The 18,598-nt window shown below is 53.2% G+C and overlaps 1 protein-coding gene across 1 annotated transcript in view; it reads right to left on the bottom strand.

Annotated features, from left to right (window-relative positions):
• Window positions 1-431: 431 nt before the first annotated feature.
• The window catches only part of JPH3 (junctophilin 3), a 40,924-nt gene continuing 22,757 nt past the window's right edge, over window positions 432-18,598 (bottom strand). The window contains exons 3-4 of the mRNA XM_014942606.1: window positions 13,254-14,173; window positions 432-1,421 (exon numbers count right to left, since the gene is read on the bottom strand). Coding sequence (XP_014798092.1) covers window positions 1,341-1,421; window positions 13,254-14,173 — 1,001 coding nt within the window. The 3' untranslated portion in view covers window positions 432-1,340. The remainder of the gene's footprint in view (window positions 1,422-13,253; window positions 14,174-18,598) is intronic.

Genomic DNA, 18,598 nt, shown 5'->3' with positions numbered 1-18,598 from the left:
ATACTACATGCTCAGAGCCCAAGCATGATGTCTGAAACAGTCCACAGCAAGATGTAAGAGACAAACCCACCACCCTCTCCCTCCTCTCTGGGACATGCTCCAGTGCTCCTCCCCAGATGCCTTTGAAAAACCATTTTCCTCTGATTTTGCTTTATTTCGCTTTATTGTATCCTAAGTGGATCAGAGTTGAGCCCTCTCTCCCCGGTCCCTCCCCACCAGTCTGCTCCCCGGCATCTCTGTGCATGCATGTTTTGGGATGGGATGCTCAAGTAAGGCTGCTCCTCGCGTGTTGGTGAGCACGGCACGATGACCAGCAGCTACTCCATTCGTGTTGCTGAAGGTGCCTGCAAGGTTTGGTTGTGGTTTGGTTTTTTTTTGGGGGGGAGGGGGGATAGAATCCGGGTACACCGGTTGTGGTTTGGTTTTTTTTGGGGGGAGGGGGAGAATCCGGGTACACTTTTTTACCCAGGAGAAATTGGCCGTGAATTAAAAGTAGCACTGGGTGGTTTTCCAGCCTTGCCACGGTGTGTCGGGGGAGCAGCCCGGGGAGGAGGAGTGAAGGCAGGAGGGTGGTGGGGCTGCTGCTCGCACCTTGTGTTCCCTGTTCCTCCCCCCACCCCCCGCCCCAAGAAATTTAGCAAAACACCAATTGCTGCTTTGTTTTAAGAAAAACAAATCACAAAATGGGGCCCGTCGCCTTTCTCCCATCTTTCACATCTAGACGGGGTTCGTGCCTTCCCCGTGCTCCTCCTCTCCTCCTCCTCACAGCAACGTTTCTCCTTCTGCGAAGGGAGAAGGAAGGAAAGCCTGATTTCGCTTTTCTCTCCCATTTACTCTATCGTTAAAGCTGTTGTGGACTTCCCTGGGAAGCTCAACCTGGAGCATCCCAGGACCCGTACATACTTCAAACAAACTCTCCCCGTGGTCCCCTCATCTGGTCTCCATTTTGGGGTTCATTACCGTTGTTACGAATATATTTTTTTAGGAGTGAGGGGAAAGGGAAATGAGGTTTTATTTTGTTGAGATTCCTTCTCATCCTTTCCAGTGTTGGGGGGGCAGAGTGTTGATAGCATTTTGCCATGCCACACAGCATAGTGTTATACAAGCAAAGAATTTTGGCTAAAATCCAAAAAACATTACCCAGGAAAAAAGGCAAACTGTGAGTGAGACTCGATCGTTTGTTGTTCTTCTGTGAAAAGACTTGGAAATTGTCGTAGGACAGTTCGAGTTATGATTTTTTTTTTCCCTTTTTGTTGTTGTTGTTTGGTTTGTTGTTTTTGTTTTTTTTTTCCCCCATTCATACATGTAACTGTTATTTTTGCAAACAAGACAGTCTTGATTTAGATGAAAAAGTTAATAAACAAAATGGCGACTCCAATATTTAGTAAGATCACCATGACTACCAGGATAGGAGCTGAGCCCTGGAAGAGAAAGAGAAGGAGAGGAGTTAGAAGGTGAATTGAAAGACTGTCGAAGGTTGTGCTGGGTCCGCAACACCGAAGGTCGGGGGGGGTCTGCAGGTGAGTGGACCCCAAATGGCCCATTTACAGCCTCCAGCCAACGACCCCAAAGCGCTTGGTAACCCTCGCTGAATTGTTGCAGGCTGCTGCCTTCCTGAGGATGGGGTGAATAAAGATTTGCTCCTCAGGGGTGAGCAAACAGCAGAAGCAGAGACTAAACCCAGGTCTGTTGCCTCCATCCCTGTGACAATAAGCAGGTCACTCCTGGCTCTTCCATCTAAGAACAGCGTCCTCCCAAGGCAGCCCTCTGACTCTGCAAAGGGGGACAAAATCCCTCTCCTGTTCTACCAACAAAATGAGCCAGGCTCTGCCAGGATCCCCTTTGCTCCCTCCCCACATTGACCCAGAGCCCAAGGCTTTCTTGGGGCCAGCAGCATCCCGGGCAGCACTGTCCCTTGTGTGCCCGAGTGACAGCAAAGCTGCCAGACTCCTGCTTTTCCGAGCTGCCTCAACACTTACTCTCCATCCACTTGCTTCAACAGACCTGCAAAGTCCCTGGGGCAGACTCTGTTTATGGTCGTGTGTCAGCGCGAACGGCAGGTAAGTCCCAACGTGAGCTCCAGACCCAGGATCTGCCAAGCAGACACCTGGGTGCAAACCCACCCGAGCCATTGATTAAGACAAGAGTTGCTTACGGGCTCCCCCGTGGCGTGCACACAGGAAATCTGGCCTTAAAAGAATAACTAAAATTGGTTGCTTACAGAATCACAGAATCTTCTAGGTTGGAAGGGATCTCAAAGATCATCTTGTCCAACCGTCAACCTAACTGACAAAAATAGACACCCGCACATCAAACAAGAAGCATCACTATCACTAAACCATACCTCCCAGCACTACGTCAACTTGTCTTTTGAACACCTCCAGGGATGGTGCCTCAACCACCTCCCTGGGCAGCCCATTCCAATGGCTGATGACCCTTCAGTGAAAAAATTTTTCCTAATATCCAGCCTGAACCTCCCCTGGCGCAACTTGAGGCCATTTCCTCTCGTCCTGTCGCCTGTGACTTGGACCAATGAAAAGGAAAAAAAAAAAAGAAATAATATTCTATTGGATCATTTAGTTGTTTGGGGATGGTTTGGAGGAGTCTTCAAAGGACGTTCCCCCATAAACACGATGGCTTGTACAGGTATCTTGAGAAGGGGAAAAGTCAGGGCAGCACATGGTGGTCTCTGTTAAGGTAACATTTTGGGAAAGCTCCTTTCCTGAGGTTCACATGGATCAAATTAAGCTCCCAGGGACTACGTGGAGTCATTGTGCTGCAATGTGGACTATTGCAGCATCTCTCACCGTGGGCAGCTGGCCCACGTCAGACACCCACCCTAGGGGGTTGAGGTTGAGTCCCAGAAGCACCCATTACTTTCCACTGAGCACAAAGGCAGCCCAGGCAACTTGTGTTGGACCCTAGTAGCATCCCAGGAAGGATGGGAAGAGACCGCTCGGCGTCGGGACTGCAGGCAAAGCCTCCAACCCATCTTTCTGCAGAGCATCGGTCAGAAAAACATCCCCCCTGCCACCTCGTCCCTGCCACGCAGCCTTTGCTGTCCTAAAGCGTTAACGTGGCTGGCGTCAGGGCGAGCAGGCGTGTGTGCAGGTAGGTGGTAGCTATTTCTCGGAGTAGCTGGTATCCTCGTCTATTCTTGCAGCAAGGGAGCTGTGCCAGCTCCCAGCGCCTGGAGCGGTAGAAACGCTTTTCTCTGGGCTCCCATCCTCCTCACTTAAAGCCCCCACAGCCCTTGGGTTGGCACAGGGGGCAGGGGTGGGTGCCCTTTCTGAGCAAGTCCTGGTTTGGCTCTGCAGAGCTGCTGGAGGAAAAAAAAAAAAAAGCAAAAAAAAAAAGAAAAAAAAGCTCCTTGCTGGCCAGAGATGGTTTCTCTTCTGAGCAGGCTGATTCAGTTCGCATTTGGGAGTGGGTGGGAGCGAGGATGCTGGAGCTTGCTGGAAAGGCATATTTGTAGCTTAGCAACAGGGTCAAAGGAAGCCAACCAAAGGGAGGGATTGCGGAGAGCCTCTCCTGGCAGCCAGGTATCCACGCCTGGCTGCTTCCAGCAAATCTCTCCGCCTGCACCACGCAAAGCCTCTCAAAAGCAGAAACCATCCCCCTGTTGCCACTCCTCTCCCCCCGCTTCCCTCCCCACTTTCCCTGTCGCTGCCAAGCGCGGCGATGCGGTGTGTTATTTACATTGAAGGAGATGGGGGGGGGGGGTTAGCTTCATTTCAAAAGATTATTGGGTTTTACGATTTTTTTTGAGCTGGTGTTAATGTAATAACAGATTGTGAGCGATTATCACTGTCATTGTTTCTGTTGGCAGGGCACCACGGAGACACAAAATGGGTTTGGTTCCCTCCACCTCGCAGCCAGGGGAAGGACTTCACTGCTCTCACTGGCACTGGGTCCGCTCGCCATTTGATTTCCCCTGCCAAAGAAGCAGCTGCCATTCCTGCCCCCGCTCTGCCCAGGCTACTAGATTGTTTCCATACAGTGAAGGAGGCAAAGTTGTACACCTGAGCCCAGGATCATCTAGAGGCTGCTTTCTCCTCCCTGGCAAAAGGTATAGAGCAGGACTGACCGCCTCTTAATTCCCCACTGTTTGAGCTTTACCCTCACCAAGATGGACACTTTGGGATGGACAGACCGAAATCACAACCCTCTGGTACTTGTGATCAGAGGATGCTGGTGGGATGGTGTCCAGGGAGGGAGCACACCCTTTATTTATACATCACTACATCACAGTTGTGCCCTCATCTAGAAAAACGGGGGGGGAGTCAACGTGCACCTCAGCATCATCATCATCAGCTGGATTCCCACGGATGATTGTTTTGCTCAGCCCCCTGTTCAGCCTGCCCCTTTTCGCATCCCGCATCCCCTCTTCAATGCAGAGGCAGGAGAAAAGTGCCTGCTTTGCCACTGCCCATGGGGAGTTTTCCACATCTGCCAGCAAAAAGCATCCCAGAAACAGGGTGATGACCCAGCAGGGGTCTCTGCAAACCCAGCAGCTCAAATCCGACCGTCTGACAACCTACAAATTCTGCTTCTTTTTTTACAGTTCCCTCTTTTTAACACCCTTTTTCCCCACGCTGGCTCCAGGAAGGGCTCTCCACGCAGTGATTGCAGGTAGGGCTGCTCCCCCCGGTGAGACGCCGGCGTGTCTTAGCAGGGGCTGGAGCCCTGCCTGTGGCAGCTGGTGGGATAAGCAGCTTTGCGACTCCGAAGCTTCTGTTTTAGCTCCAATTACAAATCCTGCTGCACTTCTAAATGCTTATGTCTGGCTTATTTCTAACTTGTAAGGTCTTTGTGCCTTAACCTCTGCTCAGAGGAAACGCTTGCCCTTCTCCCCTTTGATGGCAAGGATGTCCTGGGATATGTGTCATCTGTTTCTAAGAAGTGATTCCTGCTCAGTGCCCGGGCAGAAGATGAATCACTTCTGGGTTTGTGCTTTGGAAGAGATGTTTTGCTGAGCCCAGCCTGGCAATAGGTCAGTGAACTCCCTTTTACTGCAGCTACAGCCAGCATTTGAGAATTAGCAGCTTTTACAACTCTTCACACCACACGCTAGCCCTCTATCCTCAGCCACCCACCTTTAGAAAGAGAAATAGCCCTTGATTTGCAACTTTGCATGTTGCCTTAGTAGTTCGGTGGGGATTTATCTCATCTTTGGCTTTCTTGAGACTTAGAAAAGCCCAAAGAAACCCCCGAGGCCAGCGGTATCGCAGGCTCTGGGGTGCTAGAAAGCCAGAGGTTGAGCTGATTTTTCCCAGCCTGGGGTTTGTGTGTCACAGACAGCAAGCAGCACGCGAAGCCTTTTTTATCTTTTCTCTTTTTTTTTTTTTTTTAAAAAAAAAAAAAGCTACAACACTCTCTTTAGCCCTGAAATAGTAGTGGCAAAGCAGGCCGTCAGGAACTGCGGAGATTTGTTTAAACTACCCTGCCTGTCACTCAGGAGCCGGGGCTCGGCTGCGAAACGCCGTTGCTGCCTCCCAGCGCGGTGCCCGCAAGTCCAGAACCTGCTTTACTGGGAAGCAGACGCCAGTTGGCAGCGTCCTCTCGCCCAATTTTAGCTGTCTAAATGTTAGACATCTAGTCTGCGCTAACCATCTAGGCTGTCTGTAAGACCCAGTGACGTGAGACGAATTCCACCCAGCACCGTTACCAGCCTGGCTCCAGGAAAGGAAAAATTCAATCAAAGCTCTGGTGCGCCTGAGCATCATCCAGCACGCTGGGCAACGGCAAATTTCATCAGCAAAACAAGGCAACTCTGGGGCTGGGATTGGTTTTGTATTTTTATTTTTTTATAATAAGATCCCTGGACTCCTGTATAGGAGGAGGAAAACATTTGCCAGGGATGGGCAGTGTCAGTATCAGCTAAGGGAAAGGGTCCTTCTCTATCAACAGGGATAGTCTCCTGGGACTTCTAAGATTCCCTCCGAAGTTTAGAGAGATGGAATCTAGCCCCAAACCCATGGAAACACTGAAATGTGAATAACCCCTTGTTCTGGCACAGGACTAATGGCACTAATTGTAGCTGTAGAAGTAACGAGCGAAGGTTTCCTCCAGTCTGTGGGTTTTGGGACGCGGCAGCTCTGATGGTGGCTGCAGCCGAGCTCCACCACTTCTGCCCCTCCGTCTTGTTTGTTTTTATCCCTTAGCTGTTGTGTAGCAACTCAAGAGTCTTACTGGGAATACGAGGGACAGCTGGTTTACAAATACAATTGTAGCATAATTAATTTAAGCATTAACAATCCATTATTATGTGTTATCGCAGGGTACAAGCTCTGTCTCTCTGCCATGGAAACCATAGTGCAGGTTACCTAGGAATCCCTCTGGGATCTATTAAGTGTAATTACTAAGGACTTGGATCAGCAAAAAATATATATGCATTGTTTTCCAGCCTCAGCACTGCGGAAAGTGCTGAAAACTTAGCAGCTCGGTGACATTTGTGCTGAATTGTCACATAATTGCCAGGAACAGGCTGCCGTGAAACGGTTAAGGAGCATTTAGCAAAAGAAGCATAAGGGATTCACTTTGCTTTCTCCAGCATATTCACTGCCTCTCCCTCCACTCCAGGAAGGAAGCCTGGGAGATGCTGGATGTGCCCATGTAGGAGGTACCGGTGGGGTGGAATGGAGAAAAACTGCAGAAAAAACCCAGGTGGCTGAAGTGAACACAGGGATTTGTCCCAAGATGGTGCCTCTCAATGAACTGTTTTGTTGCTGCTGGTTCAGTCCTCACGTTACGTAGCCAGGAGCCAGCCATACGTTTGGAGATATAGGGATGTTTTTAAGATTTTTGGTGCTCGTGCGGTCAAAAGCTGGCATCTGACCCCAACTTTTTTCAAAGCTAGAAGGAGACGTGGAGTTGGGCTCCAAACCCTAAAATGAATCCAGGATGACAGAAGCAAAGTCGGCGAGGTGCTCTCTTCAGGTACATCAAAGGGCCCCTGAGATTAAAAGGGTTTTAAAAGGACCCTGTCGAGTTAAACATCACATTTCTCTCTGAACATTATTTACCTCGTGTTGGTACAAGTACCGCCTGCGATGTCTGTACATGAAAGAGATTAGAGGAAGCACAGCTTCCCATTATTATTTGTTTTAAGGAGAGACAACCCCCAAACCCTTCGCTTTCTGCATGTGATGGCTCTTCCCTCTCGTGCTGCAGCCCCTGCGGCGACGCTGGGACCCGGCTCATCTCCAGAGGTGTGATGGAGAGTGGGCATCTCCCACGTAATTACAGCTTATTCTTGCACGGACACATGCACGTGCCACGGCCATTTGGGACTGGAGATTTGAACCAGTTTGCTCGAGATGAGGGAAATAAGGAAAACCCCAACGCGCCTGTGTTTGTAAGGAGACCTGGGGGAGGCTCCCAATGGGGGGGGGGAAAAGTAAATGGCAAAACCTGAAGAAGGAAGACTGAGAAGACCACAGGGACAAGCCACAGGGTTTAGTCCCAAGGAGGCTAAGCAAGAAAAAGGCACCGGGCCCTCTTCCCAGCAGGCTGGTCCAAAGGCAGATAGATGGAACATCTCTGTGCACAGCATCGAGCCCCAGCTGAGATCATAGAATCATAGAATGGTTAGAGTTGGAAGGGACCTTAAAGATCATCAAGTTCCAATTCCCCTGCCATGGGCAGGGACACCTCCCACTAGAGCAGGTTGCTCAAAGCCCCATCCAGCCTGGCCTTGAACCCCTCCAGGGATGGGGCAGCCACAGATGCAGGTGAAGCTTCACAATCCAAGCAGCGGGTGCCGGTTTGGGACAGAGGGAACAGCCAGCTGTTATTCTTATCTCATTTTACACTCTTTAGACCTAAAGGTGCCTAACTTTCCTGAAGAAAACACTCCGCCTTGAGGTCAATCCCTTCAAGATTAACCCCACAGCTGCTGGAAAAGGTAGTGTCCCTGTATCAGCAGGGTGGTGCCATCGCTGGGGCAAGCTCCCATGCTTTGTGTCCCCCCCACCTCGCTCCGTGGAAGCCTGGGCTGAGCCCCCCAGTTCCTTGGGCATCCTCCCTCATCCCTGGCTGCACGGCAGGCTCCGGCAGAGCCCTGCGCTCTGCAGATTGGCTGCCTCCTCCTCGCTTTCCCCAGCGACAGCGAAACCTGCTCAGAATATCTTGATGGAAAATACGCCCCTCGCGCAGAGCGAGCGAGCGAGCCAGGAAGATGCTGCAGCCGCTGGAATCCCTCCCCGCCTCCCCGGCGGGTACCTGGAGGCAACGAGGGGGTCTCTCCACGATCCCTAACCCAGCAGAGGTTCTTGCAAACCCCATTTGCTGCAGTCATTTCCCCCAGTTTGTTTGCAGTGAGAGGCAGCACCGACAGCAAACAGCTGAGACCACTGGGATTTCATCCTGCATCACGAGACAATGGAAGAAAATGTCAGGGGTGGCCGGGGTGGGGGTGGGTTTTTTTTCGGCTGCTGCCCTACCGTCAGGCTGTGTCGATGAGATGAGATAGGGGGATTTTAAAGGGCCAAGTCTCGAGCCTACACACGTCTCCAGGGTGCCTTTAGTGAGACCACAGCGTGTCCCTAGAAGTCTTCATCTAAATGTCCGTGATTGCTCCCGCTAAATGAGGACAGGCAGATGAATCAGGCTCTGTTTGTGCCTGAGCACTGGCCCTCCTCGCAGGCACGCTGAGGACCTCTGCGCCTAAAACACTTCTTTTCCCTTTTAGAAGCTGCAGATGTTCAGCACCTGCAGAAAAGGAGATGTATTCTTTTTTTTTTCCCCAACCCTAAAAATGTGATGTGTTCTGTGCTGATGGATAAAAGGGTTGCTGGTATTTTAGAAAACCTCTTTCCCTTTCCAGTCTCTCAACAATTCCTTTTTTCCTTTCCCGTTTTAGATCTTCTCAAAGGCTCTAGGAACCTGTGAAGCATTGGGGCACAGGCTTGAGCTTTGCACCTCGCGGGCCTTTAAGGCCAGAAAGGATGGTGACGTTCCTCTAAGTCCCTTAATCCAACAACACCGACACCGGTCCTGGCGCGTTGGTTTCCGTTTTCATCTGCCCGAAGGATGACAATTTGATGTGAGTTTGTTCCGTGCGTGCAGGGGTCAGTGCACACAGAGACACAGAAAGAGCAGGTGCCTTTTAAATGTAATTTTGAAGCGTTTGTATGACTGTAGCGCCGGCTTGATGACCCTGAAACCCCAAAGTCCCCTGATAGCCAACACCACGCAGGGCTGAATTTCATCAATGTTATCGAGTGGTGGCCTCAAGAAATGACCTTTATAAGAGCAGTTTTCAATTACTGATGTGCAGCACCAATGAAGGGGGGTTCTGGGAGCCTCTTTTTAAGGGATTGGTGAAAAATGACCGAGAAGAACAAAGTTCCTGTAGCTCATGTAGCAACCTATAAGTCTAAAGGTCTGCATCCCCACCTGGGCACCCACTGCGAGAGGCTGGACACCAAGGGAACCCCCCCAAGCTGTTCCAGCCTCTTTTCTAACAAGCAAAACAAGCAAGAGGTGTGGGGCGAGAAGTGATAAACTTAAGGCTGCATTTTTGTGAGCCCTCCATCCCTATCCCCTTCTCACAAGCACTGCCAGAGGTGCGTCGGCTCTTGAAGCTGGAGCTGGCACTCCAACACAGAGCCAACCCACCAGCCTCACCGATGGCAGCTGCAGAGCTGGTTTATGGTGGATTATTTTTAAAACAAGCTAAACTGTGAGGCTGACCTCGCTTCTGCGCAGGGATACTCCAGGTAGGGCAAAAAATAGCCCTCCTCGGCTAAGAGCATCCTTCCCCTTGGTCGGCAGGCACCTTTCTGAAACAGCCCAGCTGCCTGGGAGATGAGAAATGCCCTTTTCAGCGAGCAGCCTCACAGATGGCGGTGCTGCGGATGGCAGGGAAGCAGGCTGTCAGGCAAGCTGAAACGGCGTGGGCACACACGCGTGCACGCACACGCGTGTGCACAGCCAGCCCTTCCCGGGGCTCGCTGCTGGGCCTGGGGAGGGGTATTTCGGGCTACCCCGAGAGATGGGGCTTCGGGGAAGTTGGGGAGCCTTAATTCTGCGTGACAAGAGCTGGAGCGTGAGCAGGATGCAGTGGTGGGGTTTTTTTGCGGGGCCAAGCAAGTGAGAGCCCCGTGTCACTGAGAGCGAGGTGGATGTGGGGACTGTGGGACAAATCCTTCCCCCTCAGCCTTCCCCTCCTCTTCCTCAGGGACTCACTATGCTTGCTGAGGTTCGAAATGCTTTGAGATCCCCGATGGCAGGAGCAGGCAAGGTCATGGCGTCGGGCGGGAGGTTGGAATGCAAATCCCTGCACCTCCCATCCCTCTCCTACACCCCCTTCCCCTGCTCCTGCCCCATGCTTGCTGAGGTTCGAAATGCTTTGAGATCCCCGATGGCAGGAGCAGGCAAGGTCACGGCGTCGGGCGGGAGGTTGGAATGCAAATCCCTGCACCTCCCATCCCTCTCCTCCCCCCCCTTCCCCTGCTCCTGCCCCATGCCCCCCCCCCCCAGGCCCCATGGAACAAAACCCTGCTAGCACAGTGCAATTCCTGCTAGAACAAATTGTTGCTGGCATTGTAGGTTATTTAAATCCACATATTATCTCTTCCTCTGTATTACATTAGCTTCCTCCCAAACCTTCGCCATCTGTTCCACCCTCGGTTATGAATGTGAGAAAACTGAACATGCTGCTTCACAGCTACAGCACTTAAAAAGTATGATGCGCATCCTAATGGCTTCTCCCTGAGCCTCTCCGTGCAGGCTCTGCCCCTTCGTTAGTGCCCAGGACTCGCTCGAAATAGCTGGTAATGTTATGTTGCATTAGTGGCTATTTACCTCTGGCGCCGCAGCTCAAGCCTAACCCTCCCCTTCCCGGGGCTGGAGAGGTTGGTGTGTGATGAGGAGCCTCAGCAGCGCCTCTGATTTGGGCTGGGTGGGGAGAGACACCAGGGCTGCTTGTGCCAGCCACCTCCCCCAGGAACGCCTGCCTCTCAGCGAGGAGAAACCGTGGTTTCATTCCTCATTTGGGACTCATATCTCTCCCGGCTCCTTAACCCGCCGCGTGAGGCCGCGTTCTCAAAGGTGCTGGACCACCTGCAAGTCCCACAGACTTCAACAGGGTTGATGTCCGTGCAATTACTGCTACTCCTTTCCCCCTCTGAAAGCCTGTCAGGCTCCGAATGCTGCCTGTCATTTCTCTAGTGCTTCAGAGGCAGGGATGCTAGCAGGTAAGGACAGCCCGGTCTGGCCTCAGCACCCGCTTGTGTGCTTGGGGCTGGCATCACTTGCAGCTCTTTTTTTTTCTTTTTTTCTCCTGGACTGGCAAGATGTCCCCTACGGTGCCGTCCACCAGCAAACACACCCCGCGTTCAGCTCTTCTTAACTGCTGTGTGGGTGCTCTGGAGCCTGCGCTGCAGCTTGCAAGATGAATAGGAAGGCAGAGAGCTACCGGGGCTGTGTGTGTGTGTGTGTGGGGGTGATTTATCCACAGCCACAGCAGGGAAACCGTGGCAGATCTGTAGCTTAGTCCTTCCTCCAGCCTGGCTGCTCACGGGCTGCAGATGTCACCGCTCCCTCCTCTCTCCCACCCCTTTATTCTCATCCCTCGGCTGAGGGTGCTGGTCCCTTTGCTCTGCCAGAGGAGCAGGGATGCTGTAGGTAGGGCAACGGGGATCATACGTTACAGACCATGATGCCTCCAGCCCAAACTTTTGGCCTGACTGACAAATGTCATTTCATTTTCACGATCCCAGTCTCCCAACCAACCAAGCATCCTCGTCTCCTACCCTGACAGGGAGATTCAGCTCCTTTCTTCTGTAACACCTGACTGCTAAAGGTTTTCTCTTTCTCCTGTGTAGGTCTGGCCTGGGCTGTGGGACATCCAGCAGCATGGGACCCCTCCAGCCCTGCCCTGTGTTTGGTCCTGACTCGACAAGGGGCAATTTGGAGCGGCGGTGGCTTCCCCACAGCTCCCATCAGACCCCCATCACCTCTCCTAGCAAGTCCGAGCCAACAGCGAGAACAAGGGAGGAAGCTCCTATCAATGGTAAGTCCAGGAATCACCAAAAACCAGGGCTTGGAAAGCACCAGTAAAACACAGAGCTCAGCCTTCTCCCAAGGCAGGTTCAGCTCCAACCAAGTTATATCTGAGTTGCAGATGTCCAAGCAGGTCTTAGCCCACCTCCCAGCCACCCAGGCAATTTATTCCAGCCCTCAACTCGCTAGTAATGGCTGATGGCTCACCACTGCCTCTGAAGCTTGAATTTAAGCCCATTAATTCTGTTCATCAAGAACAGATTATTCCCTTCCACTACGCAGTAGCTGTTTTATGTGTCTGAAGATCGCTCCGTTTCCTCTTCTCTGGCCTGAACACCTCCAGCTCTTCCCAGAGCCAGCTGTCAAAGCCCAACGTGTTCTTGTCTCTCCCAAAATGAGGGGCCCAGGACTGGATGTCTCCCAAGGGGTTATCCTCCAGGTCCCACAGGCTGTGCTCCAGCTTAGAAAGCATACCTGTGTTCTTCACAGTAGAGTGGTGGTACGGGGTGACGTTTGGCTGTATCACCCTGACCTGCAGAGCTCAAATAATCCACTGCCCTTGCTGTACTTGCCCATTGCTTTCCCTGCCTTGGTGCCCTGCCTGAATTGCACCTTCTTGTCTGTAGTTTGCCGAGACCCTTTCATATTGCATCCCCCCCGACGGGCTCACACCCCCTCCTGGCTCAGCAGCATCCACACACCAAAAAACCTGAGCTGTGTCGCGTCGTGCAGATCAGTACAGCACAGCCTGAGCAGTGGTCAGCTCAGGAACACAACCCCTTTGCAACATGCCCTGCTCCATGACCATAGTTCCCTCCTCCACCCAGGTCAGGTCTCCAGTGGTGACAAGGCCACTGCTTCCACCGGCAGTGCCATCACACAGTGGCAGAGTGATGGAGAGCTGCTACAGGTTGACACAATACCCAGCTACCAGCATTTAAGACCTGGTGTTGCAACAGGGTCCCACCACACTCTTAGGCCAGCGTGAAGTTCTGCTGCCATCATCTCACCACAAGGAAGCATCACCAACCCCTTGCCTACTCCTGCAGCTTTTCCACCAGGTGAGTGCTCAAAATCCCAGTGTTTTTATTGCTGGACCCGGGACTGGGTTGCAAAACCAACTCAGACTTGCTGCTCACGCCCTCCAGTGAAAAACCTGCTGCTCCCACCACGAGTCTGCAGAGAAAACCCCACACCAACTTCCAGCACAGGCTGGATCTCAACACACAACGTTGCCTACTTACCGTACTTGATTTGAGCGCATCCCCATTGTCCTCTTCAGATTCTAGTGCAACAGGTAAAGATTTCTGTGGCGGGGAGAAGGTTAAGTCCCACCTTAGTAGCCGAGGTTCTGCTTTGTCCCCAAATCTCAGGTTTTCCAGTTTCTGCACGGTGGGCTCGGCAGAGGAAGATGGCCTGAAATTCTCTTTGTTCTGGGACTTAGACCGCAGTCTCTGAACCCCGAAGCCCCGGTCTTCCCCGCGGTGGTCGTCAGCCATGCTCCTGCAGGGTCCTCCTTTGCTATAGTGTCTTTTTTGGGTGTGAATCTCTTGCATATAAGAATCCATCCTCATGAGGGGCTTCATCTCCATCTCGTAATTGCTCATCTTCTCCTCGTCGAGCTCAAGCAGTTTGGAGCTCCCTGAGCTGTGGTTGTGGGACCTGTGGTGGGAAGTCCATGAAACCGTGGCTGGGGAATCTGTCCACCTCTCTCTTTGCTTGTGGTTGGAGGCCGAATGTTTGTGTCCTCCGCTCCGACCTCTGTAGTCTTCGGGGATGGAGGCCGACCCCAGCTGACCGCTGCGCAGCGTCCCGCTTCTCACGCCGCGAGTCCCGCCGACCTTCTCTTCGCTCCAGCTGTTGGGGCGCAGGTAGTCCCCGCCGCGTCCCTCCAGCAACATCTGGATCTCCCCGCCCCGCTCTTCGTCCACCGAGACCTGCCTGGAGAAGTGAGCGCTCTTGTTCCTGCAGGAAGGACCCAGGGGCGGCGTGGAGGAGGGACTGGCAGGGAAGCTCTGCAGTGGGCTGTCGTCGGGCGTCAGGTCGGACGGGGTGGTCCCTTTGCGGTACAGCTCGGGGCTCTCTTGCTGGAGAGGCGTCCCGGTGGAGAGGACCTCAATGTCATCGCTCGAGTTCTGGCGCTTCGGTCGCTGGCATTCCAGCCCTTTTTTTTTTTTTGTGCAGCCGTTAAGAGAAAAGAGAGAGAGAGGGAGAGAGAAAAGCAACAGGATTATTTCTATTCTGTGGGCGCCCACCAGGCTTTTCATGGCAAAGAATAGGGCTGCGAGCGTTGGACGGCGGGGGAACCGTGGGACAAGATGGGGACAGCAGCAGCGTCACACAATAAAAGGCTTCTGTTACAAGACTCAGAGGAAAGGCATCACTGGATTTACACCAAACCTGCCATTGCCCCCAGCATCCACAAAGCAACGCGGTGGAAGCGGCTGCAGCCCCACAGGGGAGATGCTCTGGCATCAGCTGCTGGTGTTGTCAAGACAGAGGCGTTCCGTGCTGAGGTTGTGTTTCTCTGCTGCTGCAAACCCAAGGGCTACCAACCCTTTTAGAAACCACCCGGCACCACCGTGGCTCCCGTCTGACCCGAACAGGCTCAGGGGTGGCTGCTCCTTTTGCACCCGTGGATCCCACCCACCGGCAGGATCCCTGCTCACTCGGGGAGATGCGTGGAGGGACTGCGTGTATGTATTATGAGAAAAAGACCCAGAGATGTGGGGAAGCCACTTGGGATGGTCCTGCTGGGAGCCTGGTGCTAGAAGAGGAGCCCGGACCCTGCCCGCGCTCTGCCCGCAGCCCCGCAATCCCCGGGGGGGTGGCAGGGATGCAGGAGGTGGCAGCCCCACCAGAAAGCAGCCTACGTTGCTCCCCAGCACCATTCCTGCCACTCCAACCCTGCTAAGGGGGTTATCTCCCTGCCCATTGACCTTTTTTGGGGGGTATCCATCTCACCACCTTTTCCCATCAGCTCCAAACTCGGTTTTCAGGCACGAGAGGGGAGACCTGAGATGGAGCTGGTGGCAGCCCACAGCTCACCCCGTGCTCTGTGCTCACATGTGCCAGCACTGCTGGGATCACCCCGTGCCCAGGTCACTGCTGACAGCCTTCACACCCCTCCCCAGGCAGGAAACACATCGTCTTCGGGTTCAGAAGGGGAATCTCATCTCAAAGCCTTCAGAGGGAGATGGTCCCCTCTGGGCAGATGTGCAAGCCTCTCATTAAGAAAAAAAAAAAACATAAACCCTACATGGAACAGCTTTCCTGCCCCACACAGACCAGGAGGACATGGTCTCCATGACCTCCTGGCAGAGGTCTCCCCACTCAGCCCCCCTTGCTGGATGTGATGGCGAGCACACGGGCAGTCGTGCCTCACATGTTTAGGCAGGAGCAAGGTCGGGTGCTCAGGGCTCCGTGAGTACAATATACACAGTATTTTTAAAGATAAGAACATCTCATCTTTACCATGCCGAATGCACTTCCTTCCCTTTGAGCCCAGAGGACACCCCAGACGATGTCTCCCCAGGGACAGAGACTTAAACACAGTTGAATGTCTTCTGCTGGAGGTGGCCAGCTGGCAAGAAACATGTCACTTCTCCGGACAATTAGAAAAAAAAACCTGCAACTTATTAATCACGGATGAAACACCAAATTATTTCAAGAGGGTGCAAGCTAATAGTGGTTAATTCTCATTCTACTCTCTCAAGGCATAGTTGTTCCCAGCTAAAGACATGCTAAATTACGTGAATAATTTGATAAATATATTAACTGCCTAATGCCCCTGAAATGCATCTAATTGCAATTGCTATGGCTAGACAAGAAATGAGTCTCAAAAAGAAAGAACTCAATTTCTTACCATGGTTTAAAAATAAATGCTCTGAAGCTCCTGCTCTAATCTCCCCACTTCTGCTGAGTAATTTTCTCTGTGGCATCTTCTTGGGGAGCTGCTGCCGCCGGGACGTGCCTTCGCCCGCAGCCGTCCCCGCATCCCACCCCGCCGTGCTCCGGATACGTGCGGGGGATGCCGGGAGCGTGGGGACAGATGTCCCCATCGAAGCACTTGCAGGGGAGGTAAATAGTAACAAGGCTGCTTGGAAATTTGCTACAGAAGCAATTTCTCAACGGGAAATTGGCCTTCTAATGACTGCCAATTTTTTTGGTGTTATTTGCCCAGAGAGTTCGGTCTTAGTTCGTCCCCCGTGTCCCTCTTTGTCAGTGGGAGACTGAACCTCCCGGGATTTATTTGGGGCCCTTGAGAAATCCTGTACTGGTGGGACATTGTGGTGAAGGGGGAAGGCGGAGTTCACCCCCTCCATTGTCACGCAGAACAACTGCCTCTGGGGAAAAATACAGACTGGTTTTGTGGCTGTTGTTGAGATGTTCCTGTTCCAGCCGCCCTCCAATATCACAGATGGGAAACTGAGGCAGGAAGGGAATAAACAACTTCATATGAGAAAGCTGTAAAGCCAGAGATTGAAATAGGCTCACCCAAGACTTGGGGTGTCCCTGTTCATTTCAGGCTGGAGGTGCAGGGACTTGAAAGCTTCCAATCAGCTCCGGTGACTCCAAAGCCGATCTCCAAGGCCACAACCAGCCACAGCCTTGCTGCACTCGCTGCTCCTGCACCTTTGCTCTGACCCCCATCTTCCCCAGACCTCTGAGCCCCACGATGGAGGCAAAAAAGCCCATTGATGCTCCAGCATCCTCACCCCAGAACCCTGCACCAGAGACCATGTTATTAAGCACCTTCTCGTACTAAATCTTCCCCACCTGGACCTGCAGTGAGCTGAGTAATTCTGCCTCACCATGGGTTAATTCCCTGAGTTTCCTAGCCCCTGGCTGCGGCTTCTGGATAAGCAGGGGCCAGTGATGCTGGGGCAAGGCTGCCCCTCCAGCCATGGTGCCCCACACGGATGCAGGCATTTGCAGAGGAACTCGACAGATGCACGGTGCCGTCTTGCTGGCTTTCCACACCCGAGGATGTGCAACAATTATTCTGAGCTAAAATTAGTCGCGGAGCACGTGATGTTCCTGGAAGAACAGTTGTGAGAGCGCGAAGGAGGATGCGGAGTACCAAATCTGGATTTCCAGCAGGATGGAGAGAGCTGTGCCCGGCTGCAGTGTCTTCAAAGCCATGCGTGTGCCCCCTGGGTGCCCCAGTGCCCCTGAGGACCCACGAACGGGGTTTGGGAGCCGTGCCGAGCTCCTGCCTCTGCCACTGATGCGCTGCCATCACCTTGGGAGAGTCACTTCATCCAGCCCATCCTCTGACCCTGCTGGCAGCCATGGCCAGGGGCGTCTGGGAGAGCCAGGAACCGGGGAGGCACAACCCCAGTGAGCACAGTGGGGATGTGGAAGATCCCCCTGGCCACCAGAGATGCAAAACCACAAGGGGAAAGGGTGATGCAGGGTACTGAGCAGGAATATTTTTGCTTTTTTCCAGGTGAAGGCCTTGTGGCACTGCTGTGGCGTGTGCGGGGTTGCTGGAGCCGGAGCCGGTGCCTGCTGGTCTGGAATCTGTGTCTCTTCAAACTGGGGCTGCACCACGGGGTGCTCTGGACCAGGACGGCTGGGGGCATGAGGCTGAGGTGGGCACGAACCCCCCTGAGATGCTGCAAAGGTGGGTGACATGTAGCACCCACAGCACTGTGTGAGGGGGGGCACATTCTTCACCCCCAGTGCTGTGCAAGGGGGGCACATCCCACACCCCCCATGCTCTGGAAGGTGGGGGGTGGGCACATACAACTCCTGCATCACCAGTTCACCCCAGCCAGCCCCCCTCCTGCCCCCAGCCCTTTGCAGCCTGGGGTTACGGGGTCTGTGGGGTGACGCGGCCGCTCACAGCTATTATCTGCCTGACTTGGTTTCCCAGGTTTCCCGACACGTCTGGGATGCTGTGTTTGTTTTTTAATGTGCTCTAAGTGGAAACTCCTTCCCTCCCCCCAATTCCTCCCCCCCCACCTCTCCCCGCTTCACTCACACACAACCCACCCAGACGTGAGCACCAGAAACACAAGCCCCAACACAAGTCAAGCACCGTGTCCCCGTCGAGAAGCTAGTAAAAAATGTATTACCTAAAAATATCTTTTCAAGAGGTGATTTAAAACAGCAAAGTGTCTTGGCAAGAGGAAATGGAGATGAGGAGTATCTCAGGGCTGAAGAAGCCCCTGGGACCGCGCAGCCCTGAGAAAAAGCTCAGATCTCCGATACACAAATTGGACCTCTGCAGGAGGAGAAACACCGAGGGGGGGTTGAACAGGGCTGTGCCTTCTTCCAGCCATCAAAGCACTGCAGGGGGGTCTTGGCTGTGAGGGGGACACCAGAACACCCATCTGTAGGTGACCGTGTCCCGGGTGGGGGTTTGTGACACACGCCACCCCGGCTCAGGCAGGTTCAGGGCTGGAGCCAGAGCTCAAACTCTCTGCCTGGCTCATGGCTGCCCAGCCGTGGGATGCCCCCGGCCGCCCCCGCAGCCTCCGTGCCGTGGTTAAGTGAGGACTCGTGCATGGGCTGGCTGGTCCAAAAGATGCAATGATCCCTTTTCCCCGGCCTCGGGGAACGGCACCGCCGCCATGAGTCA

The sequence above is a fragment of the Calidris pugnax genome, unplaced genomic scaffold, assembly GCF_001431845.1.
Source record: "Calidris pugnax isolate Ruff unplaced genomic scaffold, ASM143184v1 scaffold28, whole genome shotgun sequence".
NCBI classification, from domain to species: Eukaryota; Metazoa; Chordata; class Aves; order Charadriiformes; family Scolopacidae; genus Calidris; species Calidris pugnax.
This window is presented reverse-complemented; position numbering and strand designations above follow the sequence as displayed.